At 50.2% G+C, this 19,583-nt stretch overlaps 1 protein-coding gene across 1 annotated transcript in view; it reads right to left on the minus strand.

The window, feature by feature from the left end:
• Nucleotides 1-8,091: 8,091 nt before the first annotated feature.
• LOC307246830 (insulin receptor substrate 1-B) overlaps nucleotides 8,092-19,583 on the minus strand; it is a 61,946-nt gene continuing 50,454 nt past the window's right edge. The window contains exon 9 of the mRNA XM_080022859.1: nucleotides 8,092-10,413. Within this exon, the coding sequence (XP_079878985.1) occupies nucleotides 10,406-10,413 (8 nt within the window). The 3' untranslated portion in view covers nucleotides 8,092-10,405. The remainder of the gene's footprint in view (nucleotides 10,414-19,583) is intronic.

The raw sequence follows: 19,583 nt of genomic DNA on the forward strand, positions 1-19,583 counted from the left end.
GACTCAGACTAACTGCTTTAACAAAATGGTTTGTTCCAATAAATTATGTAATTATTTATTTGTGTTTGTGGTTTATTGGTGAAACATGATCATAATAACTGGTATTTTTTTTACGTAGAATCACTCCTATTAAGCTTTCCCGTGTACATGTCAATGTGGGATGTTCAAATTGCACGTGGCCAAAGTGTCAATGAGATAACTTATTAAAAGCTTAAGGGAGGTACAAAACGCTCAAGCTTCTGAACACAATGTTTACAACTTTTTTTATTTTTTATTTATTTTTTATTTTTTTCCCCTACTCTCTGCATGAGCTGATGTCTGCTCGTCACATTTCTTTATTTGGCCGTCTGCTCCAGCCGCAAGCCCGGAACACGGCGACGCAAGTCGGAACAAACTTTGAAATGAGGCCTTGTAGAGTTAACGAGTGAGGATCCAGCCGCTGAATAGCTTATTTCTCCCCTCAAATTGGTTCAGAGACAAATGATAGTGCACCGACTGAGGTGACATCAGGGAGGAGGGTGGTGCCGCCCACTAAACAGACCACCCGGGACCAGGATGGGTTAGAGGCATAGTATTAAGGCTAGAATGTTAAAAAAAATAAAATAAATACAATTCTAATACATGCTTTAGGGACCTGGGACCTATATAAACGAATGGGTCCCCTTTAAACCACACTGTGTGAGAGGCCTTTCTGTGATGTTTTGAATTGAGTTGGGTCATTACCCAAACAGGAGTCCAATTCTTCCTTTAACGAGTATTGAAACATTTTTGGTTGATCCATACAGTTTGCGTGAATCCTGAATGGACTCGGCGGAAAATCCCGCACTTTAAAACAGAAACGGGACGGAGTTGTTTGCAAACATCTGAACGAAGTCCGCTTTCCCGATCTTAAACGGTGAAAATCTGTCTTTGGCCTCGGAGGAAATCTTATACCTTTTTTTTACATCTGTGAATCTGACTCGGACTAAACCGCGTGTTCTATTGAGAGCGTTATGAAAAGCGGCTATTATGATTAGGCGGGGGGGCGTGGGGGGCGACCGCAGAGAGGTCAAAACACCGATTCCTGGTAACCATTCCCGCCTTTCTTGGAAAACCTCTCTCTCTCTTATTGTCATGTGGAGTCCTCTCCCAACAGGGATGTCAAGGAGAGGAGGACGCGCCACGAGCTGCTTCTCACTCGATGGAATGGACGCCTCTTCCCGCGGCCGGACGGACGGTCCTCCATCCGCTGACGGGGACTTTCCGTCCCGCTCGGGAGCTCACGCTGCTCCGTGGGGTCAGCGCTCCAGAAAATGGAAAGTTTGACCGTCCCCGAGGAAAAGCTCTTTTGAAGACACTGCCAAGCAGCCATTAAGCGCGCAGAGGGTATTTGCGGAGAAGACGTCATTATGTGGCGTGTGCGCCGTCGCCCCCAAGATGTCTCCAATTATTTTTCCCTCCTCCTCAATTAGGAAAGAAAAAAAAAAAGGGAAAAAAAAGCTAGTTCAAAACATTCTGGCCCCCGGATTTCCCCGCATCCAGTTCACGGTGTTTCCACTAGATGGTGTTGGGCGCCCGCTGCGGTCACCGAAACGTCTTCCAAGTGTGATTTAGTTCCCGGCGGCAGTGTCCTGACGTGTGCAACTCTGGTGCGGCACGAAATGCAAATTCAGTGGAAGCGGAACGGGATTAACCGCACAATTATTCCCCGCGTGTTTCCAGCCGGGGCTTGGACCCGAGTCGACGGGACGGAGAGGATATGGTGCGGCGGTGTTCAAACGGATGCGATTCGATTCCCCCGCCCTCCTCTTGACGGTTGTACGTTTCATCGGTCGATCCAGCGAAAGGGCCCCCGGGGTTCACACTAAGCCCCGACCAGCCGCTCCTCCGGGGCCCTTTTCACGCCGCGTGACCCTTCACCTTTTCCCAGCCGCCCCGGAACACCCAGCTACCACTTCCCCGCGTGTCCTCAACTGCCACTCTGAGGGCGCCGAGGGGCCCCTGAGACGGGGTGGGGGTCTTGAGAGTCCTAACCCATCAAAGTTAAATACATTGTACATCGGATTAACTGCCCCCACCCCCGACCCCTCGTCTCCCCAATAGCCGTGGAAAATGGAACTGACCACTTTCCCATACAGTCCCGGCCGGGAGCGGTTCACAGGTTTTCTGACCCGTCGCCGTGAAGAAGTGCACGATATGCATTTATCTGCATGCATTGTGTGTGTGCGTGTGTGTGTGTGTGTGAGGCGGCGTGGTGTTCTCTTACAGGCCGCCCCCTCCCCCATCCACTGCGGAAGGGGGGATTCTGTACCATGTGCTCGCGCCTCTCACGGCGCTTTTGAGGGAAATAAAGCGCGGAGGCCTCACCGTCCCCTACACCCACGCCCACTCCCACGCCTCATTCTTCGTGCTTTCTCACTTTTTTTTTTAAAGGCTTTCGGGCCCTCCGCCACCATTTCCCCGCCGCTTGCCAAACGCCGCCGCAGAGAACCACGGAAGCGAGTCGGGGCCCGGGGTTCACGCCGAGGCCTGACCGGCCGCTCCTAACCCGGGGGCCCTTTCGCGCCGCGTGACCCTTCACCTTTTCTCAGCCGCCCGGCCCCAACACACCCAAATACCAGTTCCCCCGCGTGTCAACTGCCACTGTGGTGGCAAGGGGCCCCCAAGGTGGGTTGGGCTGGGGGGGTGGGGTGGGGTGGGTGGGGCTTGAGACTCCTACCAATCAAAGTTAAATACATTGTGCATCGGATTAACTGCCCCCGCCCCAATAGCCGTGGAAAATGGAACTGAGCCCTTTCCCATACAGCCCCCTCCAGCGGGGACGAGACACTCAGGAAGCAGAATGTGGGGCTTATGTGTTTAGGCCCCCGTGCGCCCGAGGGCCCGTCCGACCGGGAGCGGTTCAAAGGTTTTCTGACCCGTCGTCGCCAGTGGTGTAAACCAACTCTGTACTTGACTTGAGTTATTGTATTTCTGTCGACCTTTACTTCTACTTTGCTCATAAAAGTTTTAGTTTTACTCCGATACATTCCCCCTGAACACCTTCGTGACTTAATAAAATGGGAGGAAAACTGGCAGCCAATGGTGTTGATGGAGCCATTTATCGCCAGGTTCATGTTGTAAACCAAGGGTCACATCCAGCAGCGAGCGGAGCGTAAACAAACACTAGGGCCCCCGTTCAGAGTTGCCAGGTCTGCGGTTTTCCTGCCGACTTGGGCTACTTTTTAAGCGTTGGGGCGGGTTGTTTTTGTCGTCTGCGGGTTGCGGGATGGCTGGGTTTGTCATGGAGACCTGGCAACCCTAACCCTTGGTAAGAAAGGTCTTTGCCGTGTTGCTGCCGCTCGAGGCGACACGCCCACAGGGACGGTCTCCCCCAGCGGCGATGCTGCTCCACCTGCAGCCGCCCCTGCACCAGCTGATGGAGACCGACACCCGGGGCAATGTTTACACCAAATGTCTTCTTATGTCGGATTGAAAGATGCGTCTAATTCTTACCGAATGAAGCGCCTCTCATGCTTACTGAAAAATACTAAAATATTGGCAACCGGTCTAAAATATGAGAATGAATAGGAGTTTTTATTTTTTCCCTCCGCACCATTTGCTTTCAGTTTTGATACTTAAGTACATTTAATATCAGCTACTTTAAGACTTTTGCTCAAGTACTATTCTAATGAGTGACTTTTACCGGAGTCGTTTTTTGGTACCATGTCTCTCGACTCAAGTGCAGCTTTCTACTACTTATTCCACTCTTGCCCATCAAGTGGTTATGCTTGTTTTTCAGCATTTTGGTGCCTAATATGCATTTATCTGCATGCATTTTTGTGTGTGTGTGTGTGTGTGTGTGTGAGGCTGCGTGGTTTTCTCTTGCAGGCAGCCCCCTCCCCCATCCACTGCGGAAGGGGGTAAATTCTGTACCATGTGTCCGCGCCTCTCACGGCGCTTTTAAGGGAAATAAAGCAAGGAGGCCTCACCGTCCCCTACGCACACCCCACTCCCACTCCCACTCCCGCTCCTCATTTTTCCCAGTCGCCCACTATTTAATTTTTTTTTCCCGGGTGTTGGGCTCTCCACCGCCATTCCTCCGCCGCTTGCCAGACACGACCGCAGAGAACAACAGAAGCGCGTCGGGCCGACAACTTCTGCCGAGAAAGAAGACAAATCTATAATCAGAGCAGCATTGTCTCCGGCTGACGGCGAGAGGCGAGGGGGAAGGAGGGAGGGAGGGAGGGTGGGAGGGAAGCGAGGGGAGGGGAGGCGAGGGCAAGACGGAGAAAGGCTTTTTGTTTGGCTAAGTACACTATGTGAATGAGGGGGTGGGCGAGGAGAGGAGACTGGAAGTACATTAGCGAAACGGTGGCGTTGGCGGATCGAGTTACCTCGCGCCATCCCCACCCGGGAGTCTAAACCAACGCTGGGGAGAAGGCAGCGTGTGAGTGAATGGGTTAAAAAAAAAAAAAGGAAAATTCCAACTCCCAAAAGCACAATGCCGCCACCTCCTCCCAAAAAAAAATTTGAAAAAAGAAGAGGAGGCTGGAGGAAAGTGAAGGAAAATTGGGGGGATTAACAGAAGCCAACTGCAGCGGCTCCCTCTGTAATCCAGTGTGATTCAAAGGGCTTTACGTGCTTGGTCAGACAAAGGTTTACTCGCAGTGGGAGCGACTGTAAAGAAAAAAAAAAAAATTATAAAATAAAAAAGAAATTAAAAAAAACAAACAAACCCAGGGATGTGACTTATACGCGCACGCGAGGAGACGAGCCCGGAGGAAGGGTTCATGTCAAAACCCGGAACACCGCCGCGTTCCCAGAGGTCGCCCCCCCCTGACCGGAGGAGGTAAACAGAACAAGTGTCGCGGATGGGAAGGAAGTCGTCGGGAGTCCCGGCCCTGCCGCGTCTGCCAGGACCCGAGGAGCTATTTCCGTGGCCTTCCCCGCCGCCCCGCGCCGCGGCGGAAGTCATGGTGTCACCGACGTGAATCCTATTTGCCCCCCTCATCCGTGTCCCCGTTTATTTAGATTTGATCGACGTGACCTTTGGTTTGGAGGCGGCACGTTCGAGTTGTGGCGGGTTTTTTTTTTTCCTTAAAAAAAAAAATACATATAAATATATATTTATTTTTGCTGCCTTTTTTTGGTTTTGTTTTCGGCAAGACATCTGGATTTGCATGTGTCACCGCCCGCATGTGTTTGAGCGATTGTGCGTTCGAGGGACTGGGACCGGGGAGACGGTTTTTCGGGATCGGAGCCAAGTGTGTGTGTGTGTGTGTGTGTGTGTGTGCGCGTTCCGTACCACAGTAGGAGCCCTTGTTCCTCCCTGTGTCGGTAGATGACACACACACACGCACACAGAGAGAGCGAGAGAGCGAGAGAGAGAGGGCGGAGGTGACGCCCTGGCTCGGTACCAAGCAGACACAACAGACCCACCCCGCTGGCCGCTGACTGAGTCTTTCTCACTCGAACTCGGTGTCCTCTTCCGCTGGCGCCGCTCCAGCACATCCTCCCGTGTTGCAGCGCCGGCGGCGGGGAGACGGAGTCGATACGCGGGGTAAGCGGGATATCGCCACGGCGACCAGACGGCAGGTGCGCCCCGAGCTCTCGACCTCACTGCCCCCTCCTCCACCTTCGTTTTTCTTCTGCCACTTTGTAGGGGGGAAGAATTTTATTAATTTATTTATTTTTTTACAACCAAGGTTAAATCCCGGGTTTCCTGAAGTCTTTATGAGGGCCCTGTAACAAAGCCAGCCCCCCGGAGATGAAGGTGCAGCGCAAGAGAAGATCAGATATCACAATATGTTTTGGACAAATTCCTCGATGAAGATAATTGGCGACGCGTGAAAAGCCACGTCACGGATTCTTACGCAGGAGAATTTTCTGAGAAACGACCATGAGTAATGTTGGACGTCGTGACCGAGCAGCTACGTGCATTGGCTGGAGCAGGCCCATGCCGTTCAGAAGTTCAGGGTGGTATAACACCACCCCCAAGACATCATGTCACCCTATCACTATATTGCAACAACCAAATTCTAAACCGCAATCAGACCACAACATCAGCGGCATAATGATTTTTCCAGCTCGTGCTTTTTCGGCCGCGCGTGGCCACCTCGACAGACTGGGTTGGGGGAGTGTTTGGGATTTTTCCCTTTGTCTGCGAACCGGGAAGGAATAGACGCGGTGACTGCGCGCCAGACCGGGCCCGACTGAATTGAGTTTGCGTTCCGCCGTGGGTCACGCCACGCAGGTGTGGCCGTGGACGCTTCCACAGGTGCTGACAGTGGCTTTTCTTTTTCTTTCTTTGTCCACGCCGACCGCCCCCACCACCACCACCACCATCCGCAGCCAGGAAAGCGAGACGGCGCGTTCCGTGTGGAGACCAGGTGCGGCAGGTGGAGACCAGGTGTGGCGGGCGGAGCCCGTGCATTCCGTCCCGTTGGTTCCTGCGCTCCCTCGGCGTGGCGTCCGGGGGTCGGGTTACCTTCCCATCTGCGCAGGGGATGGCGGAGGATGACTATGCAGGGGCCCCCGGAAATGTGATTGCAACCGAGACCATTAACAGAACAGAGACGGAGAGGGAGTAAGGGTGAGGGATGGGGGATGGAGCGCGGGAGAAGCCGGCTCTGTCCACGACGGGGCTGCTACTTGAGGGGGACAGAGACAGAGCGGTGGTGTTGGTAGGGAGCAGTGTCACAGGTGCGGAGGTGAAGGTGGAGGACAGAGGCCCCCGACGGTCGTCGAAACCCCTACGCCACCGTGAGCGATTAACTCCATCGGGTCACCCGCCACCGCGGAGTGGAAATAATCTCATCGCCGCGGGCGATGGATGTGACTCACGGCGGTTCAAAGGCTTGGGGCGAACAATCACAGCAATTAAATAATCACTTCCCGCGCAATTATGGGCGTCCGTGGCCTCCGGGGGGGCCGCTTGTGTGCGAGCGGCTTGCGTGTGAAGGAGCACCGCCCCGTCCGGTTCTCACCACAGCCCGGCAACGGGGCCACACCCGGCGCTCGCTGCCAATTTGGCGTCCGTGGCAGAGACCCAATTACTTCACATCAAAAGGAACCGCTTTCTCCGTCGCAGGGGAAACAAAAATAAAACCCTCGACTCCGCCGCTTTGACTTAATTTTAGGTCGTTTTTTTTTTTTGTCCCCCCCCCCTTTCTTCTACGAGCGACAAAAGCGATCAAATTGTCGACGTCACAGGCAAATGATCAGCACCCTTTGCCCCGCCCTGTTTCTTAAAGACAACACGACGAGGAACAACAAACAGTCAAAAAGCCCCACATCCGCCTTTCAGCCCCGAGCTCCCTCCGAGGAACTTCCTCCGCCGACGACGACGCTTTTTTTCATTTTTTATTATTATATTTTTTTTTTTGTCATTCAGCGTTTTCGCCTCAAAGCCGAACCTCATTGGAGGATCTCGGCAGCTGGAAGGGGATCCGCGTGGCGGGACAACACAACGATCAAACCTTAAAAAACAAACAGGAAAAAAAGCCGCCCCTGAGCACCGGTGCTTCTCGGTCTCGGTCCCCCGAGCCTCCGAAAACGGTCCGGCCCCGGGGTCCGGTCTGAACCACCGGCGCTTGTGAGGTCCAAGTCCAATCCCCCAACCACCCCTCACCCCCCACTCCTGACATCAAGAGCCATGAGGAGACGTTATGAGCGCAGATCCAAATCTGTTAGTAATAAAGCTGCATTGTTAAGCTCCAGGCAACGTCACGTGACTCGGGTGAAGAAGTTCACGAAGGACCCGAGGGCAAACAAAAAAAACAAACAAACAAAAAAAAAAACATGAATATGCTTTGGGAGCACACCGCACCCTCGCCTGCCTTGTCGCCCCCCCCCACCCCCGTGACCATTTATTTTTGTCTCGCGCATTTAATTTCCACTTGATCCATCGGTTGAAATTCAGAGACAAATCAATTCCCGACAAAGCATTCTGAGTGAGTCCTCAAAATAACCTTTATATTGTTTCACATAAGCAGACGACGAGGCAAGATATGTCACAGTTGTTGTTTTGTCCCCCCCCCCCCCTCTGCAAAGAAACAAGACAAACAAACAAAACCAAAAAAAACAAAAAAAACAAAAACAAAAAAAAAAACACAGATCAAACATCGGGAGAGCAGGCCATCTGACACTTATGAAACCAAACATGATAAAAAAAATAAAAATAAAAATACAACGTGAAATGAGAACTTAGAACCTGCAGACAGACAGGCACTTAAGTGCTAATGCATAGCCGAGGACATTAAAGTGAGAGCCAAGAGTGAGACGGGGGGGGGGGGGGGGCAGGTCCGACCGAGACCCCCCTCGACCCCCCCTGGCGATTTCGCCGCTGACGACCGCCCTGCCCACTCTCTCCGTCCTGGCTTCCTTCCCATGAGAAAATACTAAGAGCTCCCTCAGCGAGGGATGGCAGAGTGAGGTGCGGCCCTGCGACCACAACAAATTGAACGGGGAGGGGGGCCCGTGGAAATAAATATGTGCCGGTTCTCCCCTTATTCACATGTTGACGGGGGCGGGCTATGATGGGGCCTGGGGAGGTTTCCCGCCAACGAGCGGGAAAGGCATCCACAGGAGAGTGACCCGGCGGGGCGGTGGTCTGTGATGTTATAAGGGGGCGGGTGGGGTGGGGGGCTTCCAGGGTTGGCGGCACCGCAAAGAGATTCCCGTCGAGAAAGACCGGACAAAGTTTGAAAAAAGAATCTAAAGCGATGTTGAGTAGCTCAACGTTCATACTGGAACCAGTGGGAGGTCAACTCCACCGTCGATTCAACAAATCCAGGATTTAGACCTGTTTAAAATGTAGGAAAAAGGTAAAAATTCAAAATTTTATTTTATTTTACATTAAACCGAGGAAGTCTGGGTCGCAAAACCTGATTCATATTTGGAAATGGACCGAGCTAAAAGCAGGGCTGCCAAGTTTCACCAAAGTGAGATTTGGGAGGGGAGGGTGGGGCTCAATTTGTTTTCTTTGGAGAGACGGCGAGCGGGGACGCTTTCTATCGTCTCAAACCAGTCTGCCCATTCTCCTTTGACCTCTGACACCAACAAGGCATTTTCGTCCACACAACTGCCGCTCACTGGATATTTTCTCTTTTTCGGACCATTCTCTGTAAACCCGAGAGATGGTTGTGCGTGAAAATCCCAGTAGGTCAGCAGTTTCTGACATACTCAGACCAGCCCGTCTGGCACCAACAACCATGCGACGTTCAAAGTCACTTCAATCCCCTTTCTTCCCCATTCTGATGCTCGGGTTGAACTTCAGCAAGTCATCCTCACCGTGTCTACATGCCTAAATGCAATGAGTTGCTGCCATGTGATTTGCTGATAAGCTACTTGTGTTAACAAGCAATTGAACAGGTGTACCTAATAAAGTGGCCAGTGAGTGAATATATGGAGAAAAAAAAAAAGAGCTTATTTTGGGATTCTCGGCGTGAGAAATACGAGGTGTGGCGTGTGAGCGGTGAGACCTGGCAACTCTGGCTAAAAGCCTCGCCGACAGCCGGAGAGGCCCTGAGCTGAGTGCTCTGCGTCGGCATCCTGAGACAGCGAAGATTATGCTGGAGCGCACGCACGCGAGCGTCCGAGGCGCACGGCTCTGAGGGGGTTTGAACCTGAGCTCGTCGGCGGGGGAGCCCGCGCCCCCCGCCCGGCGCCCGGCCAAATGTGAGTTTTGACACCGGCTGTATCAAAAACAAGGAACAAACTGAAAAGGAGGGAGGTGAAGCTGAACTGACGGCAGCTCAACTAATATTTCTCACAGTAGACAGTCAGGCCCGGCAGAGTGCTTGTGTCATTATTATCATCATTACTGTTATTATTATTATTATTATTATTATTATTATTATTATTATTATTATTGTTGTTAGCGACATTACTGTACATACGGCTGCTCTCCACTTCATGGACTCGCTCTGCTGCGTCTTTCATTTCCACTCTCAAACAAGCACAAGATGTCCAGAAAGATCAAGTGAGGCACTTTTTTGAGCAGATATGGAACTATCTATTTTCTTATTTCCACTCCATATTGTCAGCTGTCGTAGAGCTGTTTTTTTTTTCTTTTTAGGATCTGATTTCCTCTTCTTCCCTAGGTTAAAAAAATAGAATTCTGCAGTTGTTTAGGTACCTCACTCGTATTGGCTTTTTTTTTTTTTTTTTTTTTTTTCATTTTCTTCCTAAGAGCACGTGAAGAAGTCCGTTTGGCACACAAACGCCCCCCGTTGGGACGAGCGAGGAAATCAGCTAAAAGCCTGAAAATAAAATAACAATAATAATAATAAAGGAAAAGAAACCACAAAAATAACAAAAAAAAAAAAAAAAAGTTCTCTATAAAGTCTTTCCAAAGTGCTACAGGGGCGTGTCCAGTCCGGCTCTCCTCTCCCGGGCGACGGCGTCTCCGAGGACGGGACCGGCTCCGATGGGGACAGTGACATCAGCATTCTGCAAAAAGATGACAAACAGAAGGAAAATGGTTAAACTCAGACGGATAAATAAGCGCGGAACCCGATATGAGGAAGGTATAAATATTATGACATGTATATACACCGTCTACTGCACTTATCAGGATAATTATTATATTTAATGTGCAATCTCAGCGTCTGCCTTTCGGGCTTGAGAACACCATGACCATACCCAGCAAAACAAAAATACACAAAGGAGCAGATTCCAATTTCTTTATCGCTTTTCGGGGGCGGCGGGCGTAAACAAAACGTGGGGGGGGGGGGGGGGGTTTAAAGGGAGGACCGGGGGATCCTGGGATTCAAACGCGTGCGTTATTTGTCTTGGGGTGGAAATTCGGGAACGAGGAAAATGTGAAAAGAAAAACAGAAACATGGAAAATGGGGATTCGCCAGATTTCCATTTCACGCTGTCGTTTGCGTGACAATTCCGAAATCCGCTCACATGTCGTTGGCGGAGCATCCGCGGCGCGAGGCGCCAGCGGCCACGGGTGTGCGTGGATTTCACCCCCCGCAGGTCATGAACATAAAGATAAAAACATCAAACCCTCCAGGCGGGAGCGACTGGCCGCACCACCATCCTCTGTCTCAATACGGTGTTACATAATAAATAAATAAATTAATAATAATAATATCAATGTTAAGCAGTTCCAGGATGACTCCAGCCAATACTGATACGGACATTGGAGTATCAAAACAAACCAACGGAATTCAAGGACTTTCAAGTGATTTTTTTTAAGCATAATCTTTTTTTCAAGGACTTAACGCTAAATAAATATTATCTATTTTTCAATGTGATCTTTATTCACTAAAATATAATATAATCTTAATCTCATTGTCTATTATTTATATTGGCATATCTTTCACACACACACACACACACACACACACAGTATACATATATACTGTATACAGTATACACACACACACACACTATCTATCACACGACTATCTATAAAAATGTCATTGTCATCTACTACTATAAGTGCCTTTATTACATTTCCCTGGCATCATCAATGTCGTGAGTGATTTTTTTTATTACGTTACGATTTGAATAACAAAACCAGGGGAATATCACAGGTTTTCGATGATTAATTCACCAATTCAAGGACTTTTCATGTACTTTCAAGTACAAAAGGGGCTATTTTCAAGGTATTCCAGCACTTAAACCTCTGAGGATGAAGTTCAAGCACCTCAAGGACATGGCAAGAACCCTGACAAAACAAAAGTCTGAGAGCCTTTGGATAAAGTAAACAGATTTATACTAATTTCACTAATCCATAGTTAAATATACTTGGGGATGGTGTGGTTTGAGCAGCCACACCTGTCCTGGGTCTAGGCACTCGGGGGCCCGGGATCAGAGTGGCTGCATACCTGTTTCTTATTGGTTGGTCTCACTCAGGAGAGAGGAGCCCGTATCATGACACATGTCTGTCTGCTCCGGGGCTTGTTCCAACTAGCCCTCTCTCTACGATTAACCAGTGTGGCTACAACCACTCGGGCGGTGTGCGGTAGGCAAAACTGCCACAATACTCTATATTTAATAATGTTTTCCTTAAATGATGAACTTTCCCCCCCCCTTCATATTTTGGGGTTAACATTACTACACTTATATTTAGTAACATTCCAACGTAATAAATTGCACCTTTTCCACAGCAAAAATAGTACGCCCTCGTTCGTTTTCGCAACTGACTCAAACTTTGCATACCATCCCCAAAGATTAAAAAGGCTGGTTATATTTAGAGACACGTGGAAAATTAAATCAACATTACTCTTTAAGATCGCAATTCTTTGAATGTTTTGGCAACCTGGATATGCCTGGCCCCGATGAGGGAGCGGACGCCCGCCTCTCTCTGCCTCCCCTGACTCTCTGATGTGCTCAAATAAACTGGTCGGGCGAAGCATGACCATTCAAGGCTTCCTTTTTCGGGCCATTTCACCAAAGTTCGCCGGCATGGACGGCGGATGCCTTTAGAGGCACAACGCCTGATGTTTCATCTGACCTGTTGCCGAAATTGACCATCATATATCAGCGGCGTGTGGTTTGCAAATGCGGTTCGTCAATGACAGTCCCCTGTGACCTTGAAGGCTGCTGAGATTTCAAGCTCCCATAACAAGCGGGCATTCATTTTGGCGGAAGGATGGATGAACGTTCGGCGGCCTCCAGCTGTGTGCTGGGGTTCATTCTGGCATTACAAAAATACATTTTAGGACTTGAAGTAGCAGGAGTGGGGGGGGGGGGGATTCCGGAGTTCCCCGCGATGCCATCCCCAAAATTCCCCCGCTCGGCTCTGTAATTGCACAGGGACACGCTGTATTTATGACCCTCCTCTCGCGCTGTGTGTTTTCTCTCCTTCCTGGTGCAGTGTGCTATATTTAGTCCCCTCAGCACAGACGCCGCTTGCCTGCCTGCCTGCCTGCCTGCCTGCCTGCCTGCCTGCCTGCCTGCCTGCCCGCCGAGCTGCGGCCGCCCAGAACAGGAGGGAGGCCCGAGCAGCGCCCCCGGCGGGCGGAAGCAGCCGGCAAGAGAACACACACACACACACACACACACACACACACACACACACAACACACACAAGAAGCAGGCCGGGGCACGCTGATGAAAGGGATGCAGGACAGGGCGGTGTAATTATGTGGATGACATTTTGCCTTCACGTCTGCTGCTACTTTCCACAGCACACAGACGGGGCAGGAACGAACGGACACAGTGGATCGAGCAACACACAGACGGACGGAGACGCACAGCGACAAATAGAGCGACGGGTCATTTCTCAAAGATCTTCCCGCGTCGTAATACGTGGCATTTCGAGATGTGTGACTGTTCGTCAAACACCCGACTTGAATTGGCCCGCCCAAAATTCGAAATCGGGGTCGAAACTGCCTCCCGAATCCGACGTTACCCCCTGAATACATGCATTTCGTTCCGAGCGTGAAAGAGAATATAGTGTGCAGTGTGTGTGTGTGTGTGTGTGTGTGTGTGTCTCTGCTCTGTTTTTCGACAGGGAAGGAAACATTTCTTCTTCTCGAGCTACTCTAATCAGATAACCTTTCTATTTCCCCATTCTTCTTCTTCTTCTTCTTCTTCTTCTTTTTCTTCTTCCTCCTCCTCCTCCCGGACGCCCGTCCATCGATCTCACCTCAATCTTGTTCTGACTGTCGTTGCTCCGTCTGGCCGCTAATCGATGCGATTATGGCTTTTGGGGAGGGACTGTGTGTGTGTGTGTGTGTGTGTGTGTGTGTGTGTGTTTGTGTGTGTGTATGTGTGTCTCTCTTTCTCACTTCAACTGGAGAGACGATCTGCCCCCGAAACGTCTACTCAATAAATTGCCCCCGAGTCGTCCTGTGGATGTGGGTCGCTGTGAATCTGTGCGTGTGTGTGTGTGTGTGTGTGTGTGTTGTATATGGTGTATTCTGCTTTCTTTGTGATGTCTCATTCTGCAGCTCCATAAAAAAAAAAAAAAAAAAAAAAAAAAAGAGAAAGCGGCTTTGGCCTACGCTCGTAAAATCGCCTCCCCTCCCTGTGTCTGTCAATTTCGGGCTCCGGCTGGTTTCCCACGAGACGATGGTCCTCTCTCTCTCTCTCTCTCTCTCTCTCTCTCTCTCTCTCTCTCTCTCTCTATCCCACCCTCTCTCTCTCCCGCCCTCTCTCTCTCTCTCTCTCTCTCCCCCGCCCGCCCTCTCTCTCTCTCCCGCCCTCTCTCTCTCTCGCTCTCTCTCTCTCTCTCTCTCTCTCTCTCTCTCTCTCTCTGTCGAGTCACTGAGTCCACCGGGTCCATCGGTGACTCTGCGTCACTTCGGGGTCAAGTTATATTTATTTCCAAGGCAAGCGGACACACCTGCCGAGCGCGCACACCCGCCCTTCTTTACACCGTCACTGGAAATAAGAGACGGCGGGCCAGAGAAGAAAATGGAGATTATTGCTGGCGCTCGGTCGCTGCGGTAAAACCAGAGCCGCCACAATTATAACGCCATCGCCCATATCGCGAAATTATTTGAGCGGATTGCGACCTTTTTTTCGAAAAATGGCAAAGATTCCGCCACCCCGCCGTGTGTTTCCGTTGCCACTTAAAAAGGGGGATTTTAAACCAATGTGAGATATGTTGCAATAAAAAAAAAAAAAAAAATCGCAATTCAATGCCAATAAATGTACCTTCCGCAGTCTTAGGAGATGTGCTATTACGTGATTATAAACTCATACTATGAAAAATGGCCTAACATAAACAAAGTAGACAACCACCTCGCACTTCCTGTCTTCCGGGTATGGACACACCGACAAAGGCTCCGCATTCAACTCGTTGTTTTGTGTTTATTATTATTTGTATTGTTCTTATTTTTGCAGGCTGTGCACTGTCGCTCTCACAATATGAACCACAAGCACTCCTGGACGTCCGTTCGACACTTAATACGGACTTTTTCGCAACTTACTAGAGTACGTAGTGCTGCGATCCCTTTGTCCTGCCGCCGCTGTGTTTTACCAATACGCCGGCGGAGGAGAAAGAGAAGAGGCAAACACGCCGGAATTCTATGTAGATCTCGGACGAGTTACTGCGACCTGCAGCTACCGAGCATTTTACTGGCAAATGTTCAATCCTGGACTCTGCCGTTACTCCGGCTGGATTTTCCATCTGCCGGCACGACAGAACCACGGAGTCAGGTAAACGCAGAGGCGGTGGGGTCTGCATTATGGTTAACTCTCGCTGGGGTTTGGATGTATCAGTACTTTCAAAACACTGCTCTCCAGACCTGGAGCTCTTAACCATAAAAGTCCGTCCCTTCTACCTATAATCACGGCAGTCTACATACCCCCACAGGCGGATAAAACGTGCGCGTTAGAGGACCTTTACGGAGTAATCAGTGGATTGGAGAATGCTCACCCTGAGGCAGCTTCTATTGTTTGTGGCGACTTCAAATGGGCTGTGAGGAAAGGTTTGCCTAAATATCACCAGCATATCAACTTTCCTACCAGGGGTGATCAGACTCTCAACCATTGTTATTCACAACTACTGGACAGCTACAAACCCCCCCCCCGCCCTGTCTTTGGTAAGGCGGATCACACCTCCATTCATCTCCTACCAACCTACAGACAACGATTAAAGCAAGGAAAACCAGTTTCTCGAACAGTCCAACGTGAGTGGACTGGAGTGAGGAATCCACTGCCACTCTCCAGGACTGTTTCGAAATCACGGACTGGCAGATGTACTGTGTTGCAGCTGATGGGGACATCGATGCATACACAGACTCTGTCTCAGTCTACATCTCCACGTTCGTCCCGAGAGTCAAGGTCAGGACTTTCCCCAACCAGAAGCCCTGGGTAAATGGTGATGTCTGTGCTAAGTTCAGAGCACGGTCCTCCGCCTACAGCTCTGGGGACATGGAGGCCTGGGGGAAGTCCAGATATCACCTTCGGAAACCGATCAGAGATGCCAAAAGAGCCTACAGGGACAAGCTGGAGTCGGGCTACCACAGTTCCGACCCCAGACGCATGTGGTGTGGACTGCACACCATCACAGACTATAAAGGGAGACACAGGAGTGATGCCCAGCCAGCCACCTCTCTTCCCGATGAGCTCAACACCTTCTACGCACGGTTTGAGGCGAGCAACACCATCCCGGCTGCCAGGCTAGCGGAGGACCAGGATGACTGCACTCTGTTCCTGTCTACGGCTGACGCGGGGAGAGCTCTTAAAACCTTAAAACCCTCTTAAAACCCTTGGAAGTCTCCAGGGCCTGATAGCATTCCAGGTCATGTCCCCAGCTGGCGGAGGTATTCACCTCCATATTCAACCTCTCCCTGATCCAGTCTACAGTCCCCACCTGCTTCAAACAGACAACCATTGTCCCGGTACCAAAGAAACAACCCATCACCTGCCTGAATGACTATCGCCCGGTAGCACTGACCTCTACCATCATGAACTGCTTCGAGCGGCTAGTCAGAACCCACATCTGCTCCTCCCTTCCTGACACCCTGGACTCCCTTCAATTTGCATATCGCCCCAACTGATCTACGGACGACGCCATCGCCCTGGCAGTGCACACCACCTCTCCCACCTGGACAAGAGCAGCACATACGTGAGGATGCTGTTTGTAGATTACAGCTCAGCATTCAACACAATTCTGCCGGCTAAGCTTGTTCCCAAGCTCAGGATCCTGGGTCTTAACACCTCCCTCTGCAACTGGATCCTGGACTTCCTGACGGGCAGACCCCAGGTGGTGAGAATGGGAAATCCCTCCTCCTCTGCACTGACCCTGAACACCGGAGCCCCGCAGGGCTGCGTACTCAGTCCCCTCCTGTACACCCTGTTCACACATGACTGTGTGGCCACGCGCAGCACCAACACCATCCTGATGTTTGCGGACGACACCACCATCCTAGGTCTCATCTCCAACAACGATGAGTCCTCCTACAGAGAGGAGGTCAGCGTCTTGGCAACATGGTGCCAGGATAACAACCTCTCTCTCAACGTCTGCAAGACTTAAGAGATGATCGTGGACTACAGGAAACGCCCCCATCCACATCGACGGAGCTGAAGTGGAGAGAGTCTCCTGCTTCAAGTTCCTCGGTGTGTCCATCAGTAATGACCTCTCCTGGTCCAGGCAATCGGACGCGGCAATAAAAACTGCCCAAAAGCGCCTATTCTTCCTGAGGAGACTCAAGAAGTTTGGCGCGTCTGTCAGGACTCTCACCAGCTTCTACCGATGCACCATTGAGAGCTTCTCACTGGCTGCATCACCGCCTGGTACGGCAGCTGCTCCGCTGCTGATCGCAAGGCGCTCCAGAGGGTGGCGAAGACAGCGGAGCGCATCATTGGCTGCCACCTCCCCTCCGTGCAAGGCATCTACCACACACGATGCCTTAGGAAAGCACGGAAAATCATAAAGGACTACAGCCACCCAGGCTACGGATTGTTCGCACTGCTGCCGTCTGGGAAACATTACCAGCGAATCCGGGTATGGACGACAAGACTCACGAACAGTTTTTAGCCTCAGGCCATCAGGCTTCTCAACCTGCAACATCTGTAGTCACCTATGTAAATTAAATGTACATCACCACAACTACATGTACATATCCACCGGCACTCCTTCACTTTATATTTCTATCCATATCTTGTGCAATAGACTGACCAATTTCTGTTGGAACTGCTACAATGTTCCAATTATTTTAGTTTCCGTTTTAGGATTATTTTTCTTATTTTCATTTTATGAACATACACTGTGACCTCTTGCCCGTATTTGTAACATTGACTCTTACTCTTTAAAAAAAAAAAAATTATATTTATATTTTATTAAAAATTATCTTTTTATGCCCACTACGCAGTTGTTGCCTGTCATGCCCCAAGAATGTTATTGTACCGAATGACCTTGTGTTGTACTGTACACTTGACAAATAAAACACTTTGAAATTTGAACTTAATTACAATTATATTGATCAGTAGAAACACTAACATACGATATGAGTTTAGTCTCAATCACCGACAGGCATAAATAAAGGTTTTCCCATTCAGGATATTTAACGCTCGTACTGCCGTAAGACCGCGTCTTATTCAGCTGTGTCGTCATAGACTACGGTGGAAGGACGTCCATTTACTGTCGGGAGGGGATAACGCCGCGGCCGGGGGAACGAGGCCCTTGCTGACCACGTCGAAGCCTCCGGCGGAAGGGATCGTCCCCGTGCCACTTGTCTGTTGACCCGCTGCTCTCCACCCGGCGTCTGGAGACGGCAGCGGCCGAACGGCGGAATACACGAGGAGCGTTTTCTGGCCATGGCGTGGAATTCTCCTCGTTTCGCCGCGTTTAAAAAAAGTTTCGACTTTTTCCAGTCCCGACCAAAATGGCTGTGTGATAATGTCATGGCCGTGACTACCAACGGAAGAGCCAGATAATTAAGTCATTAAGCACTGGCGAGGGAGTCACTCTCTCTCTCTCTCCTTTCCCCCCCGGCTACGCAAATACATGATTTTTTTTTTTACTACTTGAACACAAACCGTCCTTTTTATGAAATGTTCTGGGGAAAAAAAAAAAGAAGTTTGTGGAAATTAGGAAATAACTTCAGCAAACGACAGTCAGAGGGACATCAAATGATCAATTACGGCAAATTACATGTTGCAAACCTTGAACGTAAACCGAGCCGTTTTATGTCATCGGAAAACCGCAGCAAAGGGGGGAGAGCGTAAGCGGCCGGACGCAAAACCTTTTAAAAAGACATTTTCTCATTTATTTTATACGTTCTGCTTGGCAACTTTGTTTTTTGTTTAATATGCAAACAACGGAGGTCTATGTATTTTCTGCTCGTTGGTCTCGGTGTGGACAGCCGAGCGCCTGAAACAGGAGTGCCTGGATGCATGTTGGGACACACTCCGGTTCTCACACACACACACACACACACACACAGACAGACACACACACACACACACACACACACTTGCGCTCCCCTTTGACCCTGCTGCTGTCAATCACCGTGCTGGCTCCACGGCCGCCGCTGCAGTGCTTATGTAACGTGCTGTTTTTTCAGGTGTATGCATGCGCGCGCGTGTGTGTGTGTGTGTGTGTGTGTGTGTATGTGATGTGGGATGTATATGAGCGTAGGCATACCGGCATGTGCTCAGAGCTTTGAACTGGAGGATACTTTTGCATTGTAACATGGAAAGATCACCAGGACTGCGAACAAGTACACACACACACACACACACACACACACACACACACACACACACACACACACACACACACACACACACACACACACACACACACACACACACACACACACACACACACACACACACACACACACACACCTCTATTTAGGGAAGAGAAAAAAAAGTCCTAAAAGCTATGTGTTATAACCCCCCGCCCCCAACAGAGAGAGCGAGAGAGACAGACAGACTGACTGACAGAGAGCAAAAGAGAGCTGGCAAGAAGGAGAGACGCTAAATAGAGGGGAAACGGAGCTAGATCAGCTAGAAAGAGAGAGAGAGAGAGAGACTATTTATAAAAAACGATGCAACGTTTGGGCGGCGATACTGGAGAGCCAAATTCAAGCAATCCGTAGAGACGTTTTCAATTATTTTCCCAGACTTAAGCTGTTGAGATTTTTTTTTTGCCCAATGTCACAGAAACGCAGCCTTTATTTCTCGAAGTCCCAAGCACGATT

This window comes from Zeus faber (assembly GCF_960531495.2).
Source record: "Zeus faber genome assembly, chromosome: 22".
Taxonomy (NCBI): domain Eukaryota; kingdom Metazoa; phylum Chordata; class Actinopteri; order Zeiformes; family Zeidae; genus Zeus; species Zeus faber.